The sequence below is a fragment of the Gambusia affinis genome, linkage group LG11 (genome assembly GCF_019740435.1).
Source record: "Gambusia affinis linkage group LG11, SWU_Gaff_1.0, whole genome shotgun sequence".
Lineage (NCBI taxonomy): Eukaryota > Metazoa > Chordata > Actinopteri > Cyprinodontiformes > Poeciliidae > Gambusia > Gambusia affinis.
The window spans coordinates 5,466,186-5,493,286 of NC_057878.1; the positions used below are offsets into that span (position 1 = coordinate 5,466,186).

At 41.0% G+C, this 27,101-nt stretch overlaps 1 protein-coding gene across 1 annotated transcript; it reads left to right on the plus strand.

Annotated features, from left to right (window-relative positions):
- The first annotated feature begins 1,754 nt into the window (after positions 1 to 1,754).
- On the plus strand, positions 1,755 to 26,973 carry wars2 (tryptophanyl tRNA synthetase 2, mitochondrial). The gene is made up of 6 exons (XM_044131738.1): positions 1,755 to 1,947; positions 14,641 to 14,901; positions 18,657 to 18,737; positions 19,981 to 20,063; positions 21,957 to 22,075; positions 25,642 to 26,973. The coding sequence occupies exons 1-6, from the start codon at positions 1,843 to 1,845 to the stop codon at positions 26,088 to 26,090; spliced, it is 1,098 nt and encodes a 365-aa protein (XP_043987673.1). The 5' UTR covers positions 1,755 to 1,842; the 3' UTR covers positions 26,091 to 26,973.
- Positions 26,974 to 27,101: the final 128 nt, after the last annotated feature.

Sequence of the window (27,101 nt, forward strand, 5' to 3'; positions counted from 1 at the left end):
ACATTACCTGAGTACTTGTTTAATGAGATTCACAAAGATGTGATGGTAAGAGACGGAAAAGAAATGGGAAGCAAGAGGACCAGCCTCTACAGGGTGGCCAGGAAACAGGAGCAGAATGTGTCTGCACACACACATACATACACGCCGACATAACAGTCGACATCTAAGCCCATTTCCCAACCAGTCTTTCTTGGCCGGCCCAAAACGAGGTCTCACATCGACCAGACGTGAGAGAACATACCAGCTTAGTTCCAAATCTGACGCACCAAAGAGCTCCGACACGGTGCCTGAGGAAATAATAATGAATATGGAGAGATAGTCCGTATTATGTTCTGCAAATGCAACCAGATGCACAAAGGTGGAGGGGAGGGAGGAAAAATCAGGAGCAGATGTTCCGAAAAACAAGAGGTCCCAGCGACCGAGAGCAGCCGGTTGTGCCCTGCAAACATGTTGTAACCTTACCCAGCGTGGCGCATAATCACTCGTAGCATGTATATCGCCACTTTGTAATGAGGTGAGGTATAGAGAAGAGAGGAGTCCTGCAGCTGCTGCCTGGGAAACTTCGCTTTGCTTTGTCAAGAAGGCAGCCAGACACAACACCGGTTAATTGACACGAAGACGAGGAAACCACACATGTCTGACACATTTCTATAGCCTACTGTAAATGTTGCGGTGGGTGGAGCTGTGGTATTCTCACACTGTGGTGTTAGGGAATGAGGTTTTTTGAAAAAGACATGCGTCTAATTTGACTTTATGTCACAGCAATTAGTTTTGCAAAACAAATCTGATTTACATGATAATATTTGTGCAAATTTGCAAATATACAACCCCTTGAAACAAGATACTGCTATTGCTACTGCTAGTATTGCTGATTGTACTATTATGCTACTAGTTCAGTTCATTTTAATTCATTTTATTTAATAACAAGTGACCTAAATGAAGTATTTTGAAAGTCCGCCGAAAGTCTAATGGTGTTTCATTTTGGGTCTGGAAAATGTCCTCACAAACGTCAGACGGACGTTTATTGCTGTTTAATTTCTGGAAAACGTAATCGTGGGACGTTCAGCGAACATTCAAGGCAACGTCCAGCGCACATCGTCGAAACATTCAATGCTAGCTGGGGTATTTTAAGGATAACAAAGAAAGAAGGAAAAAAATAATTATATTATTATAAAAATCAAGGCAAATAAATTACAATATATGGCAACATAGCTAGTCCCTTTTTGTTGGCACTATTACTGCTACTAATAAATTATTTATTATTGTTGTCATCATTAATAAAACTAGTTTAAAAATTAGATTAAAGGGATCTTTATGCTGTTTACTTTTACCTATATTAGAGACTACGGTTCATTTCTTTAAAACAAGACAGCAAAACAAAAATACAAAAAAAAATGCTTAAAAGGTAACCCAAAAAGTAGCTTGTGCGCTACCATTTATCTTCCGGTGTGAAACGCATACTGACGACAAAACATGCAGCTAATAGTTGAGCTGAGAAACAGGGTGATATAAAAGAAAAGTAGCATAAAAAATTGTTGAAGTTAAGTGAACATTTTACTGAATTTAACACAGCCTTATTTTTTATTCGGCAATTACTATTCTTTTGCGCCAAAGAAACTGTATTATATATTCAACTTCCTCTTTTATTCATGTTTATTTCTGCTGGTTTCTTTGGCCTTGCTTCCTGGTTTATTTTGTAATTTTTTCTCTTTTCAGAAAATAGCATACGAAGTTCTAGCTTTCAGTTTCCTTGCCAGATCCTGCCAAAACTCCTTCTGAACTGAAACGCGGTTGAGTCTATTGTCCTTTAACAGCCACCGTAGAGTAAACTCCCAGTCCAACATGGCGCTCCCCTTGCGGACCAATTTGAAGCATGTCATCTGCTTCATTCAGAGGTTTAGACCCCTGAAAAGGTGCTTCTGCGCTGCTGTCTGCCCGGAAATCAAGGTACGTGTTGTAGAGCGAAGGTAGTTCCGGTCTCGGCTGTGAGAAAAGTATTTCTTAGCGTGTTTTTCTTTTAATTTAGAAAACATTGGTGCTGTCGGCAGCAGGTCGTCCTGTCTGTCTCTGCTGTAAACAGAGCAGTGAGCTCTGTTGGCGGTATAAATCTCTACTAAACGTGCTGCCAGTTGTGGAATAAACTCACACCGTCACGACTGCAACAACTTTCAGAGGCGTTTTAAAGCAGCGCAAGACTAGAAATAATCTTGTAGTTGTTGTTGCTGAAATGCTGAAAAATATCCGTCTATGGGGTTTAATATGTTTTTCAGAGGAGCTGATTTGCGACAGATTCGACGTCATGTTTTTATGCTGTGGAGCAACGCGGATAACAATGTAGTTTATTGTCACGTGCTTTATCTAAGCTATATTAGTCTCTGCGTTGAGAATTTACACACGAAAGGAAGTATTTAACCCAAATCTTGCTTTAAAAGGCATTCCGAAGAATATAGTAAATTCTCTACCTATAAAACCAAAAAAATGGATTAAAGTTTGGACACTTTCGTGTTCCTCGAAGACCTGTAATTTAAAGGAATTTCCAAAGATGTCAAACATAATATTAAACTGAGACAAATTTCTTCATAACTTTAGCGAAAAATGATAAGGTCCATGTTTTTCTATTTTTAATTTTTAAGTCTTGAAACATACATATTGCTATGACTTTAAGGCCCTATGGTAAAAACGTGGCAAAACGTACCTATTTTGTTGAGCCCACGATCTGAAAAGAAAAATGAAAACTAGGTTGCAGATTAAAAACAAAACAAAACACCCAAAGCAATTCACTGTAAAACACTTAAAGGTGGTATAACTTGAAAGTTAAGGTTGATCTTCTGCCTTGAAAACAAAAGCAAAGTCAACTAGAAAATTCTCTCGGTTTTAACTCAGAAAGTGAGTATCCTTAAGTCGATTTTACAAGAGAAATTGTCTAAATATTGTTTTATAAGTTCTTCTGATAGCTCAATGTTCTTAAATTGTGAATTGTTAGAATTTAATACTGTAAATATTTTACATTATGCAAGAAAACTGCCCTCACCTAGTGGAACAAGTACAAATTTCTGTATTATTTTCACTCTCACCAACTTAAAATAACGACGTGTTTTACATTAGAAATATTTAATCAACTGGTAGGAACAAAATATCAGATCTGATAATTCATGTTATTAAACAAAGTTCAATCTCACCCACGGTGAAACATTGAATGCAAAAATATGCCGCTAAGCATCCTGGGAGATAGTCCCCACCCCCAACCTAAACACCCTCGTTTACACAACTGGTGGAGATATGACAAAATTAATTAAAAAGTTAACACAATTTATTGCTGTAAGTTTACCTATCACAAAACCACATATATTAAGTTCAAAATTTAAAACTCGCAAGATTTCTTTGACTCATAGAAGGTAGTAGACACAACTAAACGCTGCTCAGGTGTTTTACGGATCTATTGGACTGGAAATTGTTACAAAGTCATTTCTAAGGTTGTGGGAAATCAGAGGAACACAATAAAAATTGTTATAGAGGGAGGAAACATGGCACAGTGGTACAAGAGTACGTTGATGACCAGTAGGTGACAAAAGAACCCAGAACAATTAAGCGCTATGGCAACTGAACATCAAGCACCGTTTTAAAGGGGCAGAATTATGTAAAATCGACATTTGTGAGCTTTCCATCATGTTATAAAGTTATTCCCTCATCAAAAACACACCTGGAGTGTTACCTTGATTCTTTTATGCATGTTTGAGAAATCCTTTAATATCCCATGGCAACCATTCACCTGCGCAAAACACCTGGGGGGAACCCAACCCCGCCTTCCTCTGAGCTGCAGTTTCCAAGTTTCCGATCTTCCACCTTCCCCCATGACTCCTCCACTCAGTTCCTTCAGACTAACCAGCAGCAATTAGCAAACACCTGGTGGAACTGAGCATAAGCTGAGCTCATTATAGGAGCTACATCTCAGTGAAAACGCTGGTAAAACCTTGGTAAAGGGTTAATATAGGAGCCATGTTGTGATTACTTTCTGAAGGCGTAGCTTCAGAAAAAGTAGGAGTTACATTACAAAGTCGAATTCTTTGAAGTCATATTTTATACATAATTTATAACATCTGAAGTTGTGTAGTTGATTCTGCTATAAAACAGCACTGTGTGTCTGGAAAATGCATAATACTGCCCCTTTAAAATTTGATCTCGGTGTAAAGGCTGACAAAATTTTCCAGAAACAAAACCAAACAAACAAACAAACAAACAAAAAAACAAGTTATAAACTCAGCTTGGACCAAAACCACTTCTGAAGTGACATACTTTTAGTCAAAGAAGACTAAAAGTACGATGAGGTTGGTCATCATCCCTCAATCCAATTTAAAGTTAAATTTCAACCTGAAAAGAAGTGCCTACATTTATTAAAGCGATTTCCAGTTGAAGGGAAAGTTTCATATTCACCGTTTTACCATTTAAAGCAAATAAAAGCATCTTACATTATAAATCTTTATTATTATCATTTATTATTATAAATCTTATGTATTTTTATAGTTAGAGTGTCTCAACGAAGGCCAGCTATTTGTTTCTTCGACCTTACAGTCCCACACCGGCTATAAAAATCCAGCCCTGTGTTCTGATATCCCTCTCCTGTGGTCCAGTTATTGGCTGATATCAGTCATGTCAGCTGCAGGCTGCAGGAAAGAGGAAGTGACTTCTAATTTGCCTCTTTCTCTCTCCCTCTTTTTTTTTCTCCCCCAGTTAGCCTCAAATTCAGTTACTCGGGTGTCAGCTAAAACCATTAGAGCAGCTCCTGCGCCACATGGGAGAGGCCAGCGAGAGTGGGGGGAAACGTGGCCTCTCCTTTGAGGATGTTCATTAACTGCCCTATTTATTTTCAACTGTCAGAAAAGCCCGCTAATTCACAGCAGTCCCTCCTGTGTAATTAAGTCTGTCGTAATCATTCTCCGGCCAGAGCCTTTGCTCAGAACCTTCTGCGTTTAGCCTTTTTTTTTTTCTCTCAGCAGCAGTCCCGCGTGCCTACTTATTTCTGTTGTTGAAAATTCATCTCACTAAGTCGAATTACAGAACCGGTCCGTAGAAAAGCAGCCGCGGCGGAGCTCTGGGAGCCCCGTAACGTTTCGGTTTTGTTGCCTGAGCTTTTCTCCTGACCGTCGGAGTTTTAATTAAAACAAACCGAGCATGTGATACTGTGCCTTTTGAGCTGACACTCCGGTCACAACTCTGCTGCCTTTGCAGGAGGAAATGACTAACCTCCACTGAGATGCTGGAGGTGGAGGTTTGCCCTGAGAGTTACCATAATTACATACTGATAAATTTACGACGTGTGCACTCTAGGTGTTTTTCTTATTTTCTTCTTTTTTAAATTTTTTTTGCTGTGGTGGGACCTTTTTGTGTGTGTGTGTGTGTGTGTGTGTATATATATATATATTCAGGTATTACCTTTAATGTAAGTCATTTCTTTTCTGCGAGTTAAGTAAAAACTGTAGTGTGGACTGTAACACTGAAGGAGGTGAAGAAAGAGTTGGAGAAAATCAAAACAAGAAAACTGTTGATCTGAAGCAAGCAGCCACAAAGAAAAACACAAGCTAATGTTTTTTCACTGCTGCTCCTCATGCGAGTGTACAAAAGTAATGTGAAGTTCTTCCACACTGGAGAACTAATCAGCGCTTTGATTTACTTAAACAACTAAATCAAAAATTTTAAAAGATGAAGTTGTATAATTTCTGATTGTCAAAGTTGAATTTCTTATCTTTGACATGTTTATTATGACGTTTGTCTCACATGAATGAATAATCAGATACAAAAACAGTATCTGATTGTTTTGGCTTTGAAAACAATCAGATATTAATCCGATTCTGCGTTTGGAAGTGGCAGAAATCTTCTTTTTTTTTTTCTTAGCGGAAGGTAAAAAGATAAGAGTTGAGCCGTTCAGACTGCCACAAAAACCTCAAATCTGGGCCAAACCTTTAGATTTGGGTGCACTGGCCTGCTGTGTGAACGCAGCCTTAGACTGGACCCTGACACACACACACCTGCTTTCATTTCTTTGAATTAAATCTGACTGGCACAGTTCTCCACTGAACAGAGGCTCCTTAAAATAGATATTTAGATGAACAGAAACCTTTACTCTGTCAGAAACACAAAATGGAGCATCTTGAATGCTAACCAACACGAGCCTCACCGTAGAATTAAAAACCCCAAATATAGTAAATAGTAGCAAAACCTGGAGTGAAATATTCATACTCGTTCTTTAAAGCCTCTTATCGTATTCGCAAAGCCAACTTTAACGGTATTGGGTGTTGCCGATAGGAAAAAAAACTTGTTCTCTCGGGTTTATTTTTTTCTCTTTTCTGGTTTAGCCAGTCTGGATGAGGACGGCATTCTTCAGCGGTATAAAACATTCTTTTTAAAATCATTATAAATGCTGAGTATAAAATCTTTTATAGGCAGCTGACCAGAGAAGGTTTTTAATGTTCAGTATGTAATGAGGCTGATAGCGGCTTCCGGCCCCGAGCGGGAGCCGCTCACGTCCCCCAGGCTCTGGTTGAAGTGTGCTTCCTTCAGAAGCCTGTTAGGGCCGGAGGCCGTGGGCTGCCACCCCTGCCAGGTTATTTTTGGAGGACTGTCAGGGCCTGTTTTTGAAGGGCCTCCAGTCCCATTAATCAGCCGAGGGACCCCACTGCGCGAGCGGGCCCCGAGCGGGCCCCGAGCCCTGTCCTGCTACACTGCAGTGTTCTGTTCCTGTACCCCCGCTCTCCGCACAGTGTGAAGCTCAGAGGAACCTCATCAATCTCACCTGTCCCACACGTCAACCGCAGATTTAATCAAACGCTCCTTCTGGGCCTTCCCCCTTCGCTGCCCCTCCAACATACAACTCCGACTGGGGAAGAAAAAAAGGGAAAGTTCTTCACTGAGACTCAATGTCAAAACTCAAGTTTTACAGCATTCCTCCCCAAACCCCTGGTTTTTGTTGTATTTCCATCTTTATCCTCCGCTAGCTCCGTTCGACTATGGACATTCATGTATGAATGTTTTCCTTTGCGGTCAAATGCACTTTGTTTCAAGCTGTGGCACGTTCGCGCGGCTGAACACACACGTGCCTTCAGGGATGAGGAAGGGGTAATACAGTAAGGCCCGTTTCCTGTTTGATAGCGGACTGAAGTGGCGCTCTGTTGGTCTCCGGCTTTATCAGGCCCCAAAGTGAGCGGACGGCCGAGACGAAGAGAGGCACGCAGGAATGAGCCGAGTTTCAGCGTGGCGCTGGTGTTAATGGGAACGCCCGTTGTGTCCAGGAAAAGAGGAGGAACACTGAGTCCTGTGTGCAATACACCCAGCAGGAGAAGTTCTCCGACTACGGGCCCGTCTCTGTGTCCTGGATGTAGTCAGACCTGGAGCTCATCGCCGGGCGAGCGGCGCTGCCAGGTGTTTGTGCTACATGTTGAAACTGGCGTGGTCAAGTGTCGTGCCCTCTCCTCGGATTCTTGTTGAGAGAGATGTCAGTGGACCGCCCCAGGGTACCGAGGCTCTGATATGATGGATGGGCCCTGAGAAGCAGCACAGAGCGGGTCGGGGATGAGGAATGGACCGTTTTGCGAGCACAAGTTCAGCCATAGTGAATGATTTCATGGAGTGTAGCAAGGCTGTGCATCTATAAATCCTGCAGGACACAACTCCTCACTAAATAAAAACCATGTCAACCTCAAGTCTGTGGTTTATTTAGACCATGGCAATCCTGCTAGGCCTTAATGTTAAAAAGCCAGCAGTAAGAATGATGGAGACCTAAACCCATCATCACCAGAGATCCACTCAAAGAATCTGCGGGTGACTGGATTCTGATGACGTTTTAGATTGATCGGCTCAGACCTGCCTGGTCAGAAACCCCGCAAAAGTTTTCTGATCAGTGAACACACCATACTCACTTCCATCTTGTGCTGTTAATCAGTATTGGTGCTGTTACTGAGTAAAGCAGACTTGTTTGGCTTGATTCCAGTAAGCGGTACGATGCAAGTCAATGCGGTTTGGTTTGTGTTTTCATCCCATTCAACCGAACTGTACCACACCATTCCTACATCCTCTTCAGTTGTAGGTAAATAGGACAACGGTGCCATACGTTTAAGGCGGAGCTACTGGTGCCACCCAACACAGTCCATTGGATGACAAAAAAGTCACTGCTTGTGACAACCTTGAGACATACTCGAGCACTAGCATGATTCAACACTAGGTGTTTGGTTAAGTTAAGTTGCCCAGTGAGACTCCAGCTCCACTGAATACACCCGGACATAAAATTGCATACAGAAACCACAACGACCCGTGCCATGTTGTATGGAAACAAGGCAATATTGAGCAATTGTCAGAATCATTGACATGTTAAACATTAACTCAAATTAGCTGGAGGTTAGATACCACAACCTTCTGCAAATTGCTGAAATCGATCTACAAATAGAAATAGAAATAGAAATCTTATCTCTGCTGCAGAAGTAGTTTACAGTCTTCCTTATTCCTTATCTCCTCTCTTGACTGTACAACCAAAATGCACCAGGGTTAAATGAATGGAGCTCTTGGATTGGCAGCTTTTCAAACGTCAGCCAATGGCATCTTAAATAGCACTATACTTTGGTAGTTTAGCTTCTGAAGGTGCATTTTCTTTCAAATATTTAGACATTCTCTTTGAGAAAAATCCGCAAATAGGTGAATTTTTTTTGTGAACAATTTTGAGTTCCACAAAAAAAAAAATCTATGAATACTGAACTGTGAAGAGGCAGAGGGTCCATCGTACAATCTCCAGGAATACGGCTGTTTTTATTAAAGGTAGCTATGCTATTTGTTGGTAAAAGATGCTAAAAACACATTAAAGTGTCAACTATGTTATCATTTTGTCTTTAAAACAATAAAGACACAGCAATGCCTTCAGCTTTTTTCATCAAAGTGAAATCTTTCCATAGCAAGTGAAATGCTGTTTTTACTCTAATGTGATGTGAGAAATCTGGTCATGTTGCTCTTTTCAACTGGCTGTCACTTCTTTCCACTGGCTGCCAGACCATGATGTGAGCTGTCAAATCCTTATGAACGGACACCTTCACAACTCCACTAATGTTGATGTAGGCTAAGACCACAAAACGCGCGGACGATCGTCTGTGTTTGCACACGACCTCCATCCCAACGGACACTGCCACACACACCGGCGAACGAACCAACGCATATTCCAGGAAAGGAACTGCAAGTGTGAAAACATGGCCTTTTTAGTGTACGTAACCTTCCAGCTGTTGCCGTCGATGTCCCACGCACATGGTGCCTAATGTATTAAGCATATGGTGAACACGGACGAAGAAGGTTTTCGTCACCTCTGCAGTGGCGCGGTCCATCTACGTTGTGCCTGTGGGGAAAAAGGGCACTTGTCCTTTATTTTGGATTTGAAGGTGTCCATCTTGGAGAAAACTCTAGAAAGCGAGTGTCAGATTGGACCGCTGGTCATGGGTCGCTTTGATCCCATCTCAGAACATCCCTAGGCTCATTTTTGCCCCATCATAACTCGGACTGGTAACCGGTGACTTTTTCTTGTGTGTGTCTCAGTTACCATTTGATGGATTGCCTTGAAACTTAGTACAGGCATCCAGGTGCCCCTCAGAGTGAACTGCAATAACATTAAGGACCTTTTCATCTGCAGCTTTCATCTGCTCTGCTCAGTTTTGTGTTTTTAACTTGTGACCAACTCTCTCCATGATCTTCAAAACAATTGAAACTTATGTTGATGCTAATCAAAGGTTTTCAATAGATTGCTTATTTTCTTTTTGGCTTATTTATTAAAAAAACCACCCAGGTATCTACAAAAGAGAACAGCTTTCATGTAAAACTATTGCAAATGCTATACAATGAAATCCCAATATTTAACCAGTCTTGACGTCATTAGAAACTATGACAAATATGAATTATTTCATTTTGGAGATTTAGTAACTCAGAATGAATTGATTGTCCATGTGTCCTAGGTGGACTTGTTCTTGTTAGGTGTAAACTAGCTGAAGCCATAAAACGCTGCTTTGTGAAGAAAGAAGAAATATTGTTTAAAAAAACAATTTAATGTTTTTTAGCTCGTGTTTTTACAGGGTGTTGAAGTCGGAATCTGCATGCGGTGCATTTACTCCGTCCCCGTGTTATTTTAGTAGCTCATAAGGTATCATTATATATGCTGCGAGTACCTTTTTGCACCCTGAAACTACTTCAAAAGTAAGAATATGAACATATTCAGAGGCACTTAAGCTAAAGTGTAGAAGTTGGGAATATTTCCTTACTTTTTCGCTTTGCATAGTAGGATTCATTACAAATATAAATTGCTTTACAACATTCCCCGTCTCGTCTGTCATCGTTCCGCGGCTGATTTAGTTCTTTTTCCTCCAACAGCTATTAAAGCACATGTTCGTATAGCTGTTTTACACCAAAAGTAACACAGAGGTGTCTGGTGAAGCAGGGCTAATGCGCACTAGTCCCTTGATTGCCCAGTGGCCAGTAAGTCATGGCGTTGACTCTTATTTGACACTCAATTGGTTCAAATGACACCATTACCATGTCTGCATGGCTAATGGCCTCCCCGGGGCCACAGAGTGGAGGAGGGTGGGGGGAACATGCGTTAGGCGTGTCAGTCTGAGGTGAGAACACACATGAGCCAGGCGCAGGGCCCAGTCCACACCCAAATCAATCCTGACACCTCTTAAGAGGCTCTCAGCATCAGTGGCACTCCAGCGCAATTACCCCTTCGGTAATGACATAAGCACCCAGTTCCTTCCTGCCTGCCTCCTGGCAGAAAGCCTCTCCTGCAGGCCGGTAGATGGGGATGTTGTTGGTCCTCTGAGCAGTTGATACCCGATCCTCTCCGGGCCCTGAGATCTGGACACCGCAGGCCGCTCTTTGGGGAGATGGAGCTGCTTTTATCTGATCGGGAGACGCTGTGCCTTTAGCCGTCCTTCAGACAGATTGGAGGTGATGGAGCTCAGCAAGCTGTCAAGATAGCAGCGGGCGAAGAGGATTTCCTCTGAACGCTTCAGGTTTTAGTGGTTAGTTGTGATAACCTCAGAGAGTGTAGCTGGGAAACGTGTGATTGCCAGTCAGATTTGAGGCGATAACGCAGAGATCCCCGGGGGTTTTGAGAAGAACAGATTTTAAAATGGGGTCCTCTGAAATGTCCAGGTGTTGCTGTTAAAGGGACAGTATTATGTGTTTTTCAGCTACATAGAAACATTTTGTAGCACAAATAACTATGATACCTCCAGGTATCATAGTTATTTGATATATAATGCTGTATATATCAAATAGGACTTAAAAGAAATTTTACTTTGTAATTTAATACGTTGAAATTGGGTCTCTGTCTCTTTAAGAAACTCCTGCTTTTTCTGAAACTCCACCTTTAGAAAGTCATCACAACATGGCTCCTCTGTTAACCCTGTAGCAACGTTGTACTGAGAAGTACAATGCTGGTAATGAGCTCAGCAGGTGCTCAGTTCCACCAGGTGTTTGCTAATTTCCACTGGCTAGTCTGAAGGAGTTGAGTGGAGGAGTCACAGCTGCTTTATGAGGCAGAATCTCAAAAGCTTGGAAACTGCAGCTCCAAGGTGGAGCTTCGTCCTAGAAGGCGGAGCTAAGTCCAACCAGGCGTTTTGCACAGATGAATGGTTGTCATGCATGAAAACATGCATGAAAGAATCAAGGCAACACTCCAGATATGTTTTTGATGAAGGAATAACATTATAACATGATTTAAAGCTCAACAAAGTGGATTTTACATCAGACTGCCCCCTAAAGACCAACACATCAATGCAAACTCAAGATGAACTTCTCTTTTTGAACTCGTATTAACAAGGCGGTCCAGCCTTCAGCGTTTTTAAAGAGTTATTTCTCACAAAGGGGAATTTTTCTGTACATGTTTGCTTGTGATAAATGGAAAAACCGTCATTTTGCTGAAAATTAGAAGTTATGAAACACCTTCTATTCTGACCTCGCGTATGATTGATTTCTCAGAGCCACTCCATCAAACATGCAGCCTTCATGGTGCATTTCAATAAGGCCTTAGTGAGTTGGCATGAAGAGGAAACATAGAGGAGGCTTCAGAGAAGTCATTGTACTGCACCTTGTTGCAGAAAGTTTGCCGTGAATTCGACACAAAGCGCACTGTTTTTATGTAAATGGTCTGCCGTTCATGGCATGGCATCGAATGGTGACGTTGTGGTAAAGAGTAAGTCAATGTTTTCATGGATCAAAGTGTTTTAAAATGAACACATGCACACACAAAACTGTTCTTCAGAAAGAGGACCTGGAACACTATGCACGCATAGAAACATCTGCATTTATAAAACCATGTGCACACCTAGTCTTTCACAACTTTACCTAAGGATGCCAGCAATTGTAAAATTAAACACACGTTCATGACTCAGTTTTCCGTAAATAACTCGAGTATAAGCAGTTCTCTTCTGCAATGAAAAGTGCCGTTTCATACTGAACCGAAATGTTTAATCAACAGTGTCAAAAATAGCTGAGATTTCTTGTTAAGGCACCATAGTGACATTTTCCAGAAAATGAGCTAATTTCACCATTTCTGGCATTTGTTTTCATGTTGTTTTAAAATAGCTAAAATTGCTTATTTATATGTTTTCTTTTTATTGAGAAGCCAGAAAAAAGTACCGAAGTAACTGGAGTTTTCTCTGGCTGTTTGAATATTAAAGCATTGCCGCATCTCCACCCCCCATCTGTTTTCTTTACATCACACTCCTAGTTACCTTGATCTAGACTTCTACACATTCTCCCTTCCTGATTTCTTAAATTCAGTCTCGCTCTGGAAACTAAAGGAGCCTGACTCTTTATGAACACCAGATGGCTGAAAACGTGCAACAGCTAAACAAATTTAGCAGGTGTTTAATGTCTTATTTTCCATCACATTTGCTGTAGATAACCTCATTCAACATGGCCGGACTGCGCCATTGCAGAAATCTAAATTGGTATGGTGGTGTTTTTACTACAAGGTGATCATAAATTGATAATCAAATCTCATCTTTCGTTTTTAGAAACCCAGTTGGTGGTAAAAATTACCCAATCATAAAACACTGCATCTTTTCCCTACAGCCTTTGTTTTTGTGACCACCACAGTTTTGCCCAAGTCCGAGTTTTTGGATGCCAGTGCAGTTTGAATTCTCCTCTCTTTAATTGCACCTTTTAGTAACAATGCTACAGGCAGTGGTAAAATTTTCTCTATAAAGCCACAGTTAAGTGGTGGTGGTGGGGGGGTCCATGCCAGAAGAAACAAGGTGGTTTGGTGCAGCTTGGTTTTGCACGTGGAGCAACACATTTGGCCCGATCATACGAGAGAAAAACCAGTCCGCTGTTTTCAGGATTAGACCTCCCCATCTTCCTTCACTGCTTCAACCACGTAGGGCTCTTTGGTGATGCGTTTCTTCTCTTGACAGTCTTCTTCCTGGTTCTGAATCTTCTTTTTTTTTTATCAACTATGGTATATTAACCACACAGCCGTAGATACTGACAGTAAAATGCATGGTTCATTCAAAGTTGAATGCTAGTTCATTACCTTCTAAAGGCAAATTCTAGCTAAAAGACCTGTAAGACGTGTCCTAAAGACTTGAAGTCCAAGAATGATCCGTAGCAAGACTTAGACTGACTGCATGAGACTGTTAGACTGGCCATCTGATAAACTGAATAGATTTCTATGCATCCACATTTAACCTCCATTTAATAGCACTAAAAACGATTGATTATAAAACATTTAGCCAAAGTGAAGATTTGCGAGTTCTCCTATTTTTGCATGTGGACATTGGAAACCAGAGAACTGTAAACGTGACGGTCTGACAAATTATGTGGCGCCAACATCACATATATGACCATTAAAAGAAAGAGGACTTCTACCAGAGAGGTGCTGAATTTTATGTTTGTCCATGCATTTTGTATTTTTTACAAGCACAACTGCTCCAATATGTTGAGTTGCGCTTGGAGGTCTGGCGCTTCACACCAGTTGTTCCTCCCAATCGAGGCGCAATGCTGTTCAACCTCCATATGTTGACATCGTCTTCTGTTTTATTAATTTTATATTCCAACAAGGTATTTAAAATCAGTTCATCCTCTCTGTCTGTCCACATACATCATTCTTTGGCGCCATGTTTAACTCCTAACAGGAAGACGTGGTTGTTTTGAAGAATTGTGATTGGCTGATGCAGGTTTTAGCTTTACTCTATGCTGCCCCCTGTGGGTTTGGTATGTTTGAAACAATGCTCAGTGACGTAATTCTGCTGCTTTGTGTGGATTCTTAAACCGATCAGGGATGAACAAGATTATTTTATGGAAACAAGTTTCTCTGCCATATGATCTTAAATAGACCTGTATAGTTACTGGACTATGCCTCGGTAACCATTTGTTTATTGTGTGTTCTGTTTGTTTTTTGGGTAGATTTCCTATTGGCGTTAGGTCGGTTGGTGCAAACACACTACCTGTTCCTTTAAAATGAAGCTCTTTGGCAGAAGCATTTAAAGACCTCCATAAAATACAACTTTAAGTATCCAAGAAAGTTCATCAGGGCCAGTAATTTGGCACATTTCCTTCACGATCAGGCCAGCTGCAGCTTCCTAAGTAATACCGAGTTCGTTTTCCCTTCTTCCCCAGGAGCCTCCATTAAATGCTCGCGTGTTCTCAGGGATCCAGCCGACCGGGGTGCCCCATCTAGGCAACTACTTAGGTGCTCTGGAAAACTGGGTGGCCCTGCAGAACCAGTACCCCTCGGTTCTCTACAGCATCGTGGACCTGCACTCCATCACTCAGCCTCAGAATCCAGACAAGCTCAGGAACAACATCCTGGACATGGCAGCGAGTTTGCTGGCCTGTGGAATCAACCCAGAGAAGGCGATCCTGTTTCAGCAGTCTCAGGTGGGTGGGAGAGAGTGAGTGATGGCCGCCTGCTGTGGATTGTGCTGCTGCTGTTTTCAGATACCACAGAGATGGAAAGGTAAGTCATGAAGCCTCTTCAGTGTCATCCTGGAGATAGAACTACTGAAATCAGAGTTTGATGGCGTAAATTGCTGCCTCTTGCAGTTCTACTGTGTGCAAGTTTCTGACTTGTAACTCATGTGGCTCCTAACTCTGGAGCTAGACATTAAAAGACTAAGACTGTATTTGCACCTTAACACACTTAACTTGTGCTTTATGATAAGAAAGACAGAAATTATGTATGATACAGAGTCAAATGTGCATTAAGGTTATTTTTGCCATTGTGTCTGGACTCCATTGGAATAGAAGAGAAGTTTACAGTAGTAGGACGGGAATAAAAGTAGGGGGAAGTCTTTGTTCCTTAATAAATAATATACATTTGTAGATAGTTTGCTTGTGGTACATTTCTAGAAATGGTATGGGTAACACTTTATTTGAAGGGGTGTGCAAAAGAGTGACGTGACACTTTCATAAATATGGCATAACACCTGTCGTGAACATGAAGGAGTCTTCATGAATGTTTGTGACTGTTCTCATGAAGTGTCATTTGGTAAATCATGACACTTTTAACTGGTTTAACTCACACCAAACCATGGTTTATAAAAACATGGCAAAATCCATTCCATTGTTCCTCCTGCGTCTAGTTGTAGCTACTGCATCGGATCACTCATATACACCTTTCATATTCTTGGGAACCCTTGTTTCACTTTCACCCACATCAGAACGTTATGTGACGTAAAGCTAGTGTGAACCTACAGCCCTCTACAGACTTTTGGCACACAGTTTCCTCTCTGTTTGTATATTTGGTCCAGGAGAAAGCGTTTCTGATTGGCTGTCAGCTCTGACGTTGTTGACCCTCCGACGTACCAACCGCTACAGATATCCTCCGGTCGATTGCTACCGATTCTTATCGCCGCCATTTCTGCTGCTAATTTGTGCACAGTGCCAAAAACACAAGCTGCTGAGCCTCACTTTACATAAAGGATCACGTTTGCAGCACTTTGGATTTTAGCCTTATGTCCAGATAAAAAAGGACAACGACGAAAATCAGAACAGCTGTTCTGTTCTCTCGCCCCGACTCTGGATGTGTTTTCTTTTCCTACAACTTTGGAAGTCGGTACGCATGTGTGTTACGTTCAGTCCATCTGTGTTTCTTTACCTCCCCTCTCCGCTCCTCTTCCTCCTCCTCCTCCTCCGCCTCAACACACATCCAGGCCTATTTTTATTCCTGCTTAGCTTCGTGCCACATATCTTGGCAGCGACACGACCCCCGTGTCGAACACGCCTGCTCCACATGTAAAAATACGACGGCCGCCCAAAGAAAATACTCAACTTCATTGAAAAAAAGGAAAGAAGGGAGCAGAGTTTGTGTGAGTGAGTAGATGAACTCAAAGGACGTGTGGGTCTGCTGATTAATGGACTTGCTTTTTTTTTTTTGATATATGTTTTATAGAAGTATTTAGCAGAAAATGGAATGGACTGTGAAAAGGTGGCCAAAACATTCCTGCTTTACGGCCTAAATGAGCTGTTTGTGTCGACTGCATGATGAGTTAATCACTTAATCGCTGAAGCTAACTGCCAAGTGCGGTGCGCTCTTTCCACGCGCCAAGGTTAATTACCACTCAGTCGCTATCTCGCTCTTCCTGTGCAGTTATCAATATCTGACCCATCTCTTGTCAGACTGCAGTGGAATCAGCAGACCCACAAATCTTACTTTCTTTTTCTTCTTTGAAGGAAGTGGGACGTTGAACGACTGACACTCCCCCCCGACATGTTAGCCGGATATCCTGCTTTATGTTCCTGCTGTCTGGTTGGTGACGTTAGGTCGTCCGTTGGGCGTTTTCCAGTAACAGGAGACGCAAACGATGGCAATTAAAGAGAAATTCATAAACCTTAACCAGGAAAAGCAGAGGAACGTTCGCGCTCTCTCACAGACACACACATCCTCTTGATCACATCAAACCCTGGAGTTCGTTCAGCACCCCGTTGACGCTCTTCATTACTCCGCAATGGGTTCCGTAGTTGAAGGAATGAAGAGCCTGTTTGTGTTTTTCTAATTTAGATTGGAAGAGACAAGAAAACGTGGGGAAAATAAACTCTAAAAGCTAAATTGTGGAAGTTCGTAGACGGAAGGGAGCGTCAACGTAATCTAAAGTATTTTCTGTTGACTCTGCAACTTTGTATTAATTCATCCACAGAAACTGCAGCCTCCAACTTAAACATGTGATCAAAAGGAATAAACTAAAATCTTTGGGATAATTTTAAAGTGTCTGAACAGATGCATTCAACAGATATTTCAAACCGATTGATAAATTATTCCAGAAATCGTTGCGATAAAAACCAATAATGTCCTTGTGAGACAATTTTCAACTGTAGATAATAAGATAATTGTATAAAAAGGCAAGTTCACCCTCACTAATAAACTTTAATTTTGTACAGAACATTCAACATTGGAACTGGAAAATATTTTAAATATCAAAAAAATAAATACACAGCCAGAAATGATAAACAGAAAGACATTAAAACACAACACACAACCAAAAACCATAAATAAAATAAATTGTGTAGTCTCTGTAAACAAAATTGCATTTCAAAAAATATTAATCATCGGAATGGAAATTTTGAAGCTCATTTTAATTGATTAATTGATTAATTGCTTATTGCGACAGGCTAAAGAACAATTTTTTCTAATTCTTTATTTTAAAATTATTCGTGATTAAGAAAAAAATATAAAATCTCTTTATTCAAAGTGGCCTAATAGAACTATAAGTGGTTAGTTAAACCTTGAAAGTAGGAGGGCTGCAAACAGTAAAGATTACAGTAAAGATAAAATGTTTAAATCCATTTTACAGTTTTTGTAGTATTTCTGGATTATTTGTTGTTTTTGATTTTTTTTTTTCCATTGATGTAACTATTTCATATTTTGTTTTAAAGTGAAATTCACATTTAATATTTTTGGATTGTTGATTCTTTAGGACCGTAAAAGTTTGCTAAAAGCAAAATAAGTACATTTTCAGCAACAGCTAAATAAGCAATCAACACTTTTCAGTTTTAAGACATAACAGACTTTTTTCATACTGTTATTTTAGTAAAATGCATATAATATGTTATAAAAATGTTAAAAATACTAAAATAATTTATTGAATTATTATAATTACTCACTGTTTATCAAGGTATTTCACGTTTCAGTGTGAACACCGGTGTGACGGACTGCACCTGTTTTAGTGAGGATGGCAGTGAACTCTGGGGTGCAGTACTCTCCCTGTCCACCCGGTGGCAGTATAACGACCCGCATTTCCTCTGCTTCGTTCAGCAAAAGGGTTTTCATCTGGTACATTTGTCTGTTTGCTTTCTTCCCTCCCCCTCTTTCTGAAAAAAAAAGAAGAAGTCAGTTTTCAAAGTGTGTGTTTTTTTGTGATTATTTATTACACTTCAAGAAAACAAATTCTGTGTAAAATGAAACGGCTTTACATTGGATCAGTGTGAGTTCTTATACTTAGGGGAAAAAATCAGGGTTTGCATCAGTCAGTGGCTATAGTTTTAAGTATTCCTAAATCATATCAATAATGATAATGTCATAAATCAGGGATCCGTAGAAAATATTCTGTATTGGAGCTAAACAAATTCTGACCGTTTTTGTGGGTGAGTGTGTGTAAGGTGTGTATAAGGTGTGTGTCCCTCCATTCTCCCTGCAGGTGTCCGAGCACGCTGAGTTCTGCTGGATCCTCGGCTGCCTGACCAGCATGCCCCGACTACGCCACCTACCCCAGTGGAAGGTTAGGACCCCCTGCTGCACACATGCACATATGCACACACACACACACACACACACACACACACACACACACACAGCTGGAGTGGCTCAGTGTGAAAAGCAGGTAATTCATTTTTGAAAAGTTCAGATTTAAATTCTTACATGTTTTTTAGTTGTAGTAAAAACACAGAAACAACTTTTATGTTTCTTTTTTTTTTTTTAAGTTTCCTTAAAAAATTTTTATGTTTCCATCTTTTGCTCACTTTATTTTGAAAATATTCATTTTATGTATAGTTTTTTTCCATCCCATTTATTAAAATTAAAACAATCTTAAGATACCAGATGAGCGGTCCGTTAAGAACAACCAGACTCCTCATCGTTGGCATCTATCCCACCAACATCTAAAATAAAAAATAATTATAAAACAACCTGGCATTTTTTACAGAGTACATAGTGGTGTGAAAAATGTAGCTAAAAGTAGAAACGCAATAAAATTTATTGTAGTGTTATTTAATAGTCAGCCTTTAAAAGGCAAACACAATATTTAGCCTTTCAGCAGCAATAAAGTCAGCTTGAAAATGCCCAATTCCCTAAACATTCAACATTTCACCTCGCTAATACCTGGAGCTGTTAAATATAAATGTAGGTCACCAGAGCCACAGTCTTTTCTAACTCAACAGTAGTTATATTTTTATTTGTAGCCGTTTAAAGAAAAACAAAAAAACAAAACAGTTCTTGACTATGAAAATGCTACAACAGAAAATAACTTTACATCACAAACCCACAATAAGTCACACAGTTTGTCTTTTTTTTATTTTTTATGATGGGACGTACGAAGAACCCTCCACAAGGCAAGCTGTTATTTGTATCTAAATATAGTTTTATAACGTCGGATGCATATTTTGCGTCTGCAGTGGGATCTCCCTCCAGATCCAGATCCGTGTCGGTGGAGATGTTGCCACGTCTCGCCTTGCGGCTCCCCCTTTTTTTAATTTCCTGTTTTTCCTTGTGTCTGTTGTCTGTTTTATTCTGGCGTTGTTGTCTTTGAAATCATAACTGCAGTTACGTCCCAGACCTCGTATATTCCTAAAGCAGCCGCTGCCTCCCTGCACCTCTTGTTAGATGACTTAATGCAGATGACATAATGCGTTAATGAGTCGTTAAAAGCGAAAATGGCTCGTTGTGGACTGGAAGAGGTGAAAGAAAACCCACTTATATTCCCACTGTGTTTTTTCCCCCCTCTTGTCTCTCAAACTGTGGTGAAGATGAAGAGCAAGCAGAAGAACGAGGGCAGCGTTGGGCTCTACATCTACCCCGTCCTGCAGGCCGCCGACATCCTGCTCTACAAGTGAGCTTTCTCGTCAGATTCTCTGTTGGTCACGTTAGCGCCAGGGTTTCACTGCACATGCGTCGGATTATCAGTGACTCTGCTGTTTTCTACGGAAGAGGATTAGTGCCACTGGAAAAAAATAAAAATAAAATTTATCTCATAATTTAGACTTTAATCCCAGAATTCTGACTTTTCTCAGAATTCTGTCTTTTTTTTCATGGAATTCTAGGATAAAAGGCAGAATTCTGAAAAGTCAAAACTCTAGAAAAACATCAGAACGACTTACTTTAATCTCAGAACTGACTTTTGTGTCTCAGAATTCTAAGATTAAAGTCTAACGTTCTGAGAGACAAAGTCCGAATTCTGAGATCCTGAGACAAAATTCTCTTCCATAATTTGCAATTTATATACTGAAAAACGATCATCCACAATCAATTAAACCTGAGCATTCTGCTTCTGCTAAAAAGTGCATTTTAAAGTCCATTAATTGATTGATTTTTCAGCGTGTTCTTGCTCACAGTACGAGGTCGTACCATCCGCTTAGCAGCCTGTACACAGTTGCTGAAAGCAGAGTTTGTAAACGTTCTCTTTGCTGCAGCGCACACACATCTGCAGCCATCCTGGACTCAAAGCAGATTTATTTGTGTAATATTTGAAAGCCAAAACATCTGCCTGGATTTTATCTCCAGTGGGGGGAAAAATGCCTAAAAGAAGGACTTCATAGAAAAATGTTTGAATCTGAAAATAGAATCTAGAAATGACTGAAATGAGAATTTTTAGAAATGCTTTTTTTTTGTTTTTTTTCTCCGAAGAGTGTTTGCGGCGCTAGTGGCTCATATTTTTGCGACAGTTGGCAGAGAGGGGGGAAGACATGCGGCAAAGATCGTGGGGACCGGGAGTCGAACCCGCGACGTCTGCGTCGAGGACTAAGGCCTCCAAACGTGGGGCGTGCTGCTCCACCACAGCATGCCCCATTTTATTTTTTTGTATTTTGTCTCTTAACAAGACAAATCCATTGATTTTTACACTTATAAATTAGTTAGTTTTTAATAAAATGTCCCAGACGTTCTTATTGGTAATAATTATGCAGCTGATTTAGATTTAGATCAAAATTTTATGAATAGAATATTTTCGATGTTGGAACGGAGCAAAATAAAATCCTGTTTTACTCTGAGCTGTGAGACGGAGGGAGGCATTCCCAACCGTATCCATGGAAACGCAGCGTTAATGTCTCCCTACCCTCAAACATGGCAGCACTTCAGCCGACATAACGGCCTAGTTCAAACCTTCTTTCTAGAGAAGCAGGAACACTTTGGTGCATTTTGGAAGAATCCAAACCTAGAGTAGTAAAGAATTGTCTTTGACTCAGACGTGTGAGATAAATCTAGATTTATTGCCAATTGACGACTTCAAACTTAATATAACTGAGTTGAATATTATTCATACATCTAGCAAATTGAAATATAAAGTTCTCTTCGAGAAGTTTGTTTCTGATTAGAAATGAAAAGATTAAGGAAGATCATCGTCTGATGTTAACAAATCATCTTTTTTTGTTTGTCTAACAAAATCTATATTTTTCTCAATAATTTATCAGATTCAAATTGTAACTCTATATAATACTAATAACAATATTATTGGTCAACTTTAAAGATCGCTTTGAATCTGAATCATGCTAAAATGTGAATAATCTGCTGTAGATTTTCACCGTTAGGTCAGACACGGCCCTTCTTTTCAAATCAATGGCCGTTTTGTACGGGCAACATTCAAGGCTCACTCACACACCGTCTGGCCTTTGGACGCACAAGAATGACCTGGAAGACGTCGCTAGGCAACGGGATGTCTGGGGAAGCAGCGAGATTGAGCAAAAACCTCCGCGCACAACTTTCAAAACTTTCACGGATGCACCCTCAGGTCCACACACGTCCCTGTGGGGGAGGACCAGGTCCAGCATCTGGAGCTGGCTCAGGATCTCGCCCGGATCTTCAACCTGCATTACGGGGAGCTGTTCCCCGAGCCGCAGGCGCTGCTGAGTAAGAGCAACACTCACGCCCACACACACACACACACACACACACACATTTCCTTCACACAGAGTAAAGGAGCATGTTAGCACTTCATATTTAATCTTTTCATGCCTCTCCTCACTGCCTTTCTTTCCTGTGATTTCCCGAGAGAAGAAACAGCAAACCAAAAAAGTTCTGTCCGTTTACAAGATTTGATCGTTTTTCTGAAGGGAAGTCTGTTTCAGTACTTTTTAAATTTTTTAATTTTTGCAAATGTATTAGAAGATTAACAACAAATATTTAAACCGGTCTCTTCTGCAGGCCTCTAGTTTCTGGGTCGTCTCAAGCAGCAACACAGGTTGTTTTGAAACACGGTGTCTGTGCATCCTTAAAAAACACATTTAAATTCATGTATCTAAAAGGAAGTTGGCCTCAAAATTCATTAGTCACAGAGCTGAAATCTTGTCGTGGCTCCGTACGTTTTTTTATTACGGGACTTTTGTATCAGGCAAAAGTTTAAGTCGCACACGGACATCATGACTCAGCTTTGGGTTTGCCGAGGAGGCTAACAAGCTGCTAACATTTGCAAGCTAGCACGTATTAGTAGTGTGTTATTGCTGAAAAAGCTTTATATTTATAACTAGCCAGCTTTTTTGCTAGCTGGTTAGTTTGTTACCTAGCTAGCTAATACTAGCGAGAATTATCTGCATGTTACTTGACTAGCAAGTATTAGCAACTTCTTACTGCAAAAAAATCTAGCTAACTAGCTTACTTTTCTCTTTTTTTTCTGATAACAATCTAGTTTTTTTAATTTTTATATTTTTTGTGAACTCGCTAACTTTTTGAGCACCAATTATAGCTAGGCCTAAATGTAGCTTTATGAAGCGTTTCCTGGACGACGTTCATCTTTGCTACGTTCTCACTTCTGTTGCCAACCCATACGGGGCGACTCGCATAGATGTAGAGATGTATGTCACGTGAGAAACACATAGCCGCTCCCAAGAGTCACCAAAAAAAAAGAAAAAACAGATAAATTTCACAAGTTTAGTCTCCTAAAAAAAATATGGATCTCTTTTGAAGATCTCTGTCGTGATATATGTCTTAAATTTTATTCTAAAAGTCGTAACTTAAAACGTCTTAAATTTGAGTTGGTGAAGCCTGAAAATGTCTCTTAAATGTCCTCTATTCCATAAATAAAAAATGAGGTGCTGAGGATTAATATTGTGTCTTTGTGTGCTGCTATGAATTTATTCTCTCCCTGTGGATTTTATTTGTCCTGAAGGATTTTCAGGCAGATTTCTGCTCTCATAGGAAAACATTTTTCCTTCACGGCTTTTCCCTTTGAAATAGTGACATCAGTATTTTCCTACATCACTAAGTTTTGACATTTTAATTTAACATGAATGCCAGTGTTTGATGCGCCGCTCAAGAAAGAGCAGCTTCATAAACCACATTTCATCGTGGTGATGTATGGTTTGTTTTTACGGATTTAAGCAGAAGCAGTCATTAAAAAAATTATTTAAGAAAAGTTTTTTTGTTTTTTTTGGCAGATTAAAGTCTAACCATACGAGCATGTTTCATAACGCAGCTAATAAGATGAACTTGTGCATCATACGGCCAAGTAGAAAACAATTTATGCCCAAAAACGTAAATGTTGAGCTGCTTGGAGTAACGGGTGACTCCAAACATCGGGACTTTAACAGGACGGCTTCCGTCTCTGCGGCTTAAAATAAAGACCAAATTAAAACCAGAACCAAGCATCTCTTTCCACATGTCTAAGTGATTATTGCTATGATGCGAACGATATTTTTGTTTCAATTTCAAATGATCACATCTTTCCAAGATGCACTCTGATCCTTCACGAAATTCACGAAGCCTGAAAGCTTGAATTTTGATCTCCTCTGATTTGCTGTGGATCCTCCGTAACTTGCTGCAAACTTTAAGTGGGACGTTTTATGGCTCTCTTTTAAAAACACCACATAGATGAAGTTGCACCGATAGACTGACCCTGTTTTTGGTAATTGGCGGTATTTACTTGAGAGATAGCTCTCCAAAAGGTTTGAAAATTGGCCGCTGTTCCCTTTGACTCTGGCAGAAGTCACCTGCTGCCAGCTCAGCAACTTTGTTTGTTTCATGCAAAAAATAATCATTTTTGGACAAAATTTGAATCGGCAGGTCTGACTTTTTTTAAAGATTGGTAAACGGGCAGCCTTAGTTTTAATTTCTTTTACCTTCACCGAACGATCGATTGATCTGTGATCTGATCAAAGATTGGGGCGTTGCTCTGGAAACGAACGTTCCTCGGTTTCCTCCCTCACCTGTCTGCTGTGATCTTTGCTCTTCATGATGCTGTTTGTCCTCCAACAAACTTCTAGCCGCGTTTCCATTACGGACGTCTGCTGGCGTTGAATCAATTGTTTGGAGATAACAGAGTAAAGGGGTCTGCAGCTAAATGTGCATCAGGCTGCTCAGGTTTGTAATTAGTTAAAAATAAAAGAAGAAGAAGAAGAAGTCGTCTGCTTCACAGCCGTGCTCTACTTCATGTTGATTTATCACATAAACGACTCTGCCGTTTGTTGTCGTATCGTCTTGAGACGCAAACGGTGAAGGTCTGTGAATACCTTTTAAATCACTGGCGGATCTCGTCCTCGTTCCGCATCGGCAAACAAGTTAAGACTTTCCCTTTGAAATCAAACCAAAAGCCTCAAAGGCCTTTTAATCCGCTGGAGATGAAGACGTCTCCGGGGTGATAAACAGGACACATGTGGACATATGGAGCTGGCGAGATGGCGGCAGGGAGGCCTGTTGATGGATGACAAAGGAAAGGAAACCCCGGCTCCGTCGTCTGCTCATCACTTCACGCCAGGATACGTCTGCCTTACATCAGGACACGTCTGCGCCAACACGCCCACGCCAGACGGCCATATTGGGACGACGTTACCGCGCCTTTTCACCGACTCTGGGAGGGGCTGCTTTCATCTGCAGCGTAGCTGCTTAAAAAAGACACACACACACACACACAAAAAAAAAAACATAAAAAAGTAGTTTGCACAAAAGTTTTGTGCAAACTACTTTTCTTAAATTTGTCTTTGCTGATAAAAGGCCTTAATGCTCCAATAATCTTTCTCTTTGTGTGTGTTGTGGTCAAAAGGTCAGTATTATGTGAAATCTACATTTTTGAGCTTTACATCATTTTATGATGTTTTTCCTCATCATAAACATGCCTGGAGTGTTGCCTTGATTCTTTCATGCATGTTTGGGAAATCCTTTCATCTCCATGGCAACCATTCAGCTGGGAAAACATCCTACTGAACCGTACGACAAATGGGAATGATTTTCAAGAGGCGTGTTTGTGTTTGTGGGGACATAATTACTGTGACACCCAGTTGTAGTCATACAGTTCCTGTAAAAAGATGTAATAAATAGTTCTTATCACATTTCCTGTTATATCACAGTAATACAGGAAAATATTGTGACAAAACTTATTCTGAAACCTCCTTTTCCTTCCCGTATTTCATATTTCAAGTGTTTGGGCCTCATTGAGCCGTCGCTTGTTTCACATTGATCACATTTTTATTTATTTTCCTCCACAGGTTCGACGCGAAAGGTCAAGTCCCTCCGCGACCCCTCCTCCAAAATGTCAAAGTCCGACTCGCAGCCGATGGCCACCATCTTCATCACCGACTCCCCGGACGACATCGCCCTGAAGATCCGCCGCGCCGTCACGGACTCCACCTCCGAGGTCACCTTCGACCCGCAGGCGCGCCCCGGCGTGTCCAACCTGGTGACCATCCACGCCGCCGTGGCCAGGCTCAGCGTGGAGGAGGCGGTGTCGTCAGCCAGGGGGCTGGACACTGGGGCGTACAAAGGGCTGGTGAGCGAGGCGGTGATCCAGAGGCTGGCGCCCCTCAGGGAGGAGATCCAGAGGCTGAGGGCGGACCCGGCGCACCTGGAGGCGCTGCTGGCCCTGGGGAGCCGCAGGGCCCGGCAGCTGGCCGCACCCATGCTGGACGAGGTCCGACACAGAGTGGGCTTCAGCTGAAAGGCGGCAAAAGCCGTGGAAGATGCAGTTAGTTCAGCCACTGGGGTTAAAGATGCTGGACGTTTTCCCCAAAAAAATATGTTTTTGACATATTTGTTAAAACTGCCAGCATGTCGTACCATTATGTTATGAGATATATAATCTGTGAAAACATCGATCTCCTGATTTCCCTTGGCTACTGCTGCCGTCTCAGGAAATGCACCAAAAACAACCAATCAGAGCCAGGAGGCGGGTTTTAACGCTGTCAATCAGCGTTAGAGCCTGCTGACCATTATAGGAAAACTGTTAACTACTGCTAACGAGCTTAGCATTCACAAGCTAGTTAGGCTGTGCTCTCAGGAAGAAGCAGAGAAGAAGAGAGGAAGGATGAACACCACCACACGGAGGGTGATTGACAGCGCTAAGATCCGCCTCCTGTCTCTGGTTGCTTCTTGTTGGCACTGGAACAAGGCAGAGGCTCTTGTTTTGTTTTGTTTTGGTTTTTTGTTTTTTTTTCCACAGGTTATGTCTCACACCATACTGTCACCACATGGTGGCAGTTTCTATATGTAGAAAAAGATTTTCCTCTATAAAAGTTACATACTACAGCTCTAATGAGTAGACGTTTTTAATGAGAAGACATGTTGCAGTGATTGTTGTTCTGCTGAAATGTTCTTCTTGGCTGTGACTCCCACAGTGGGATGTTTGAAGTCTGACCACTGGTCACAGACCGATGGATCAGTTTGTCACATCAAACGCCAGATTTAGCTCCAAGCCCTCAATACAATACAGGCTGTTTTTCATGTTCTCCACTGTGTGTATTTTTTATTTTTTGCCATATTTCATGTGTTTCCAAAACATTCAAATCTTCTGAAAACTCAACAATAAAAGCGCCTCACTTAGAGAGTCTTCAGGTTTTATTGTGAATTGTTCAAAAGAAACCGAGCACATGAACACGGTCGGGAAGATTATTTTGTTTCTGGTTTTCTCTTTTATTTATTTCTGTTTTGTTTCTTCCAGAAGAAGCTGGAC